The sequence below is a fragment of the Labeo rohita genome, chromosome 22, assembly GCF_022985175.1.
Source record: "Labeo rohita strain BAU-BD-2019 chromosome 22, IGBB_LRoh.1.0, whole genome shotgun sequence".
NCBI classification, from domain to species: Eukaryota; Metazoa; Chordata; class Actinopteri; order Cypriniformes; family Cyprinidae; genus Labeo; species Labeo rohita.
Window position 1 is genome coordinate 9,210,021 of NC_066890.1, and position 6,000 is coordinate 9,216,020.

The window sequence follows — 6,000 nt, forward strand, 5'->3', positions numbered from 1 at the left end:
CCTCATGAACTCATTGTAAGTGTGGTGCTATAAACACCATTTGTGTTTGTTTTAAAAACTGACGGACGAGTCAGAATTGCTTTACGTGGTGATCGACTGCATATCGCAGATGTTGTGGATAGAGCTTAACTTGTCTTGAACCCAGCACTTTTCTTTAACATGCTCTGTGGCAGCCAGTAAGAGGCCCGAGCCAAATAACAGACTGCAAAACCACTAAATGCATCACTTACTGGAAAGCCAACTTCCCTTGTCCTGCTGTAAAGCATGACCTCAGCTGCACATAAACGTAAATCAATAAATTCTATAGAACAGAGGTCGGCAACCTTAGGCACACATGCCAGCGCTGGAGGAGAAACCCACTGGCAGGTGAGCAAAAATAGCAAGGGAAATTAATATTATATGCATTTATTTTATGTCATTGTTTGTTTTAGAAATAGGTCATTTGCTTCTGGATGCCAAACAACCTTTTGCAGTAATACTTCAGCCTGATGTATTCACTTATGCGCTCTATAAAGAAGCCAAACAAAAGTGTGATTAAATCAAAGCAGTTCACAGTTTAGCTGGAAGGTGCAGTCTGAATCTACCTCCATTTGTCCATCCATCATCTTCATCTGTTTGTCCATCTATCTATCTCTGTCTGTCTGGCCATCCATCTATAATCTCCATTTGTTTTTCTATCCATCCATTGTGCTATCCAACCATCTATCTGACCATCAATCTATCCATGCATCTATCCACCTATCATTCATCCATCCATCCATCTATCAAGTCCGACTGTCTATCGTCTCCATCTGTTTGTCTATCCATTCATTGTCCTATCTAACTATCTCTCTGTCCATCTATAATCTATCTATCAATCTATCTATCTATCTATCTTTCTCTCTCTCTGTCTGTCTGTCTGTCTGTCTCTGTCTGTCCGTCCGCCTGTCCATAATCATCCACATCTGTTCAGCTATCCATCCATTGTTCTATCCATCTATCTATCTATCTATCTGTCTGTCTGTCCATCTATCCATCCATTGTCCTATCTGTACATCAAACAATCTACATCCATCTATCCTTCCATCTCAACCTGTCCATCTATCTCTGTCTATCCATCTGTCCATCCATTATCCTATCTATCTATCTATCTATCTATCTGTCTGACTGTCCATGCGTCCCTCCATCCAGCTATCATCTCCATCTGTTCAGCTATCCATTCATTGTTCTGTCCACTTTCTATCTGTCCATCTATCTGTCTGTCTGTCCGTCTATCCATCCATTGCCCTATCCAACTATCTGTCTGTCTGTCTGTCTGTCTGTCTATCCATCTATCTATCTATCTATCTATCTACCTATCTATCTATCCATTGTCCATCAGTCCATCAATCTATCCATCTATCTATCTGTCCATCCATCCAACTCTGATCAAACTCACCTATAGGATTGCTTGAAAATTATAGGCATTTGTTCTGTAGCCATTTTGAACCTAAACTCTAAAACTGTAATTAAAGAAACATTTCAAAGTGCCACATCACGTCAAAAAGACTGCCAAAATATCATATTGCTACACTGGCAAAATATATGACACAAAGCTCTGTAAAATGACAAAAATGATCACTGACAGGATCATGTGATGCTAAAATGTATTAAGGCAGTTTTAAAAACTCAAAACGGGTGCCAGCATTCACATCCAAAAGCAATATTTAAGACTAAACTGAAAAATTATTTTCAGAACAGAGCAGAGATTTGTTTCTTTTGTATCATGAAGAATTTCTTTCCGAGACAGTCCATTTCTGGACATGAATTGAACTCTTTGTGCAATGTTAGTTAATACGTCTTCAAAAGAGCTCAATGTTCTGAGCTACAATAGCATGGCAAGACAAATCCAGACAGCAGGCCCCATTCGTGGGTGTTCTACCTGTGCCAGGTGCCGTATAGAGTTCCAGACAGGTGGAGAGTACCAGACTGAAAAATGAACGCCGGGGCTGAGTAATGGTTAACTGTCATACCAGCTGCAAGCACAGGGCAGATCGCTCACTTGAGTTTGGAGACAGTCCACACACACTTGTGTTCCAAAACCTAGTGAGCTGCCTTCATAGGAGGCATTTTAATTTTTGAAATGCAAAGGCTATTCCAATTGGTAAGCAATCTAAATTTGCTGGCTTACTATCGTCAAATTCAATGGCAAACTCAATGAAAAAAAAATCCATCCAAGATGGCAGATGAAACAAGAGAAATGGTGATTACACCATGAAACAAGTTTCTTTTATTTTTAATGTTTCTCAATGAAGTTTGACATGCTTAATACGAAAATTACATTACTTTTGTTGTATCATTAACACTGCTCATGAAAACCAAAAAAAAAAAAAAATGTTCACAGTTTATACAAGCTAATCTGTTATTACTCATGCATAAAAATTGCACGCATAACAAAAGTTTAAAGTGAACAGTTACCAAAAGTGAGTCGCCCAAAACTTCAGAAGTGTACGTTGGATGATTTTTGTCTTTTATGTCGTTATTTTTGTTTTCTTTGCACACAAAAAGTATTCTCGAAGCTTCAAAAAATATGGTTGAACCACTGATGTCACATGGACTATTTTTTTGCCTTTATTATGACAGGAAAGTGTAGAGCAGACAGGAAGCGAAGTTGGAGAAAAAGTGGGGGGAGGGATCGGGAAGTGCCCTCGGGGTGGGATTCGAACTTGGGACATCTGTAGCACAATGGCACTACATGACGGCACACACAGACAAGGCTATCGGTGCCCACATGGACTATTTTAACAATGTCCTTAATACCTTTTTGGGCCTTGAATGTGGCAGTTGCGTTGCTGTCTATGCAGGGTCAGAAAGCTCTCGTATTTCATCAAAAATATTAGAGGTTGACCGATATTGGATTTTCCAGATACCGATAACTAGGTTGGACCACACTGGCCGATACCGATTAATTGACCGATAGTTTTTAAATGGATACTAAACAGAAAATAAATACTGCTCTACTACTTAAAAAAAAAAAAAATAGCCTACTGAACCATACTTTGTAAATTAATAATTCATATTAATATTAATTATATATTGATCATTACATTTAGTCCATTGTTCATTAATGTTAACAAAAGCAACTAAAAATGTTAAAATATATCAGCAAGTGCTGAAAATAACACACTTTAACAAGGAACAATACTTCTATTCTACAGCTTTTATCAATCTTAATGTTACAAATGGAGTCATATTGTAAAGTGTTACCATTACATCAACAATCAAGCTAAAGATAGCCATCTTTAAATATCTACACAAAGGCCACAGTATTGAAATTGCATACATATGGATATTGTGTACTTTCACAATTTAACTGCTTCTATTCCAGAACATTTGTGGTTATCTAATCAAAGTATAAAAATATGTTAGTCACACAATGGGAAAAAGTGCAGTGCCGCATCTAGAAAAACTTGCAGCTATCCGGTATCACACACACTGGACGCACCGCGTTCAATTTGCGGGTCTTTTTTTGATCACCAAATGGCCAAAAGTATACTGCCGTCCTTTCTCCACTAATGCAGCATCTAGTCAACAAATTTATCACTTAGTAATGACATGAAAACATGCACTACAGAATATCTTAATCTTAATTTGTTTCTGAAGATGAATGAATGTCTTACATGTTTGGAACGACATGAGAGTGAGCAATTAATAACAAAATTTTCTTTTTTGGGTGAACTATCCCTTTAAGGCAGTAGACAGCAAGACAGCTTGCTAGGTTTTGGAACAGCACTTGATCAAGACTAACACATGGAAACACAAGCATACGCATATATAAATGTAAAATAGATCACATAATACGTGTCTGAAAGCAAACCAAGGACATTCTTTGGTTCTTAGACTCAAGCCTGGCAGAAAACATTCAGTTCAGAGTTCAGTTCAAGTCGTCAGTCAAGACCGTAATAGCTGACGTCCTTATTTGAGTCAGTGTCACGTTAAAATAGACTGCTTTCCTCGAGCAGGAAGTGCTGTCATTGTAATGAACGAGCTTTTATTCATTTGTGTACTTTATATGTTTTCATTATAGGGTGCTTGATGCCAGACGAGAGAGCTCTTCCAATTAGAGTTGCAAACTGCTAAACCCAAGGTACTTCTCTTACATATTATAAAACATTTGTGATATGATACATGTAATCTGTACCAACAGATTACCTGCACTGTAAAAAGTTTTCACCAGTTTCAACTTAAAAACTTATGTTTATAAGCTGACTTAAAATTTTAAGTTAAATCAACTTAAAAGTACAAGTCATTTTAATTCACTTTATTTTAGAAGTTGATTTAACTTAAAATTTGAAGGCAGCTGCTGAACTTAAGTTTTTAAGTTTAAAACTGGTGAAAACTTTTTTACAGTGTGGACATGCTGAATGTAATTCTGATTATCTTTTGCTCAACAGACACTTGCCTTTTTTCTTGAATACAAGAAGAGGTCCTCTTCTGCCATGGTGGACTTTGCAGGGAGATAGTTTGTGAAGATGTAAATGGACTTTTGATTTTATTCGTTTATGAATGAGTGTGCAACCATCACAATGATGGATTGCCAGATTGTGATCTAATATAGAAAAATGATGTATTTGTGATTATGTTTACTGTTTCTACCGATGGGCTGATTTATTACTGCATTGTCAAGGCCATAAACACTTGTTGGTGACACAACTATACGTCCAGGCTTCATGTTGGTTCCTCTCTTTTGTAATGGAAAGCCTGTGTTTCTTTCTTATGGTTTTTCATTTGTCAGTGCCTTTATTTTGTTTGTTAGTCTTCGTTTTTATTTGCGACTTGGGACATAATTTCTTGTGTCCTAAAACACGGACTGACTGAAGAGAGAACGTTTCGCAATAGTTATACTATTTTAGTGAATACAGAGAAGAGTAGTTCCATATTTATATTTGCAACTTTGCGAGAAAACAGCTTATTGAATAAGAATTTATTATAAAAAATTTGATTTTAACTTTCCAATCTTTCTTTTAGTAATGTGTTTTGTGTTTAGTGACTCGCCTGCAGTTCATTTTTCTACTTTTGTAAAACACTTGCCACACACACAAGTGTATTAAAGATATTTAATCTAAATGTTAATGTCCATTATCACAACAGATTGTTCTATGTTTATTTTTAATATTGTTGATTTCCACAATGGTCACAGAACCAGTTCTATTTTACGAATAAAGAATAGTGCACTGAGATTTATTGTTTGATTTACAATTTGTCAACAAATTAATACTCCATAAAAAAGGACTTTGTATGCACCAGAAGTTACAACTGTGTGCAGTTTGCTTTACAAGGTGGATTAGAACTAATTTTATTTGCAGTGAAGGTTCCAAGTTTTAATTAGCTTTTGTTAAGTAATTTGTATGCTTATTTTCATTCTCTATGAAAAGCTCTTTTGTGATTCTTTGTTAGATTAACCTCTGCACTAGGTTCAGGTGCTTAAGATAACGTTTACGTATTTGGCTAAACTCTTACGGCTACCAGGCATCTGCCAAAAGCTTACTCAATGACAAGTTGCCTTAAATACACTTGGTCGTGCTGAAGGATGTGGCTATTAACTAATTTGTCATTTAGCAGATGCTTTTATCCAATGGGATAAATCCAAAGTCCTTTTTTGATTCCGTCTTAACCTCAGGTGACATATCCAAAGACTCCCCCCACAGGTTAGGAAATTGCTTTTTTGGTTAACTAAAACTACACCACTTCCCACTAGGCTGTTTACTAATTACTAATTTGTAATTAAGCAAATCTTTTTAGCGAGTGCAAAAAAATCCATATTCCCTTTAAATCCAGACAGCATACCCATGTACCGCCTAAAAACGTTTCACTGAATTGTAACGAAGTGTCTACTTACACTGTGCAAATAGCCCGCCTTGTTGGCAGAGGCTAATTACATTTACTCCACCAACCAACGTGTGGTTGCGATAGTCAACATTACAAAATATGCCTGCCGAACAACTGCTCCAGTAGTGTAGGTGCTAAAGCATGTAGAAGTGA

General features: G+C 36.7%; 1 protein-coding gene across 1 annotated transcript in view; it reads left to right on the forward strand.

Moving 5' to 3' along the window:
• impg2b (interphotoreceptor matrix proteoglycan 2b) overlaps positions 1–5,165 on the forward strand; it is a 29,888-nt gene extending 24,723 nt beyond the window's left edge. The window contains exons 20-21 of the mRNA XM_051095566.1: positions 4,046–4,105; positions 4,413–5,165. Coding sequence (XP_050951523.1) covers positions 4,046–4,082 — 37 coding nt within the window. The 3' untranslated portion in view covers positions 4,083–4,105; positions 4,413–5,165. The remainder of the gene's footprint in view (positions 1–4,045; positions 4,106–4,412) is intronic.
• Positions 5,166–6,000: the final 835 nt, after the last annotated feature.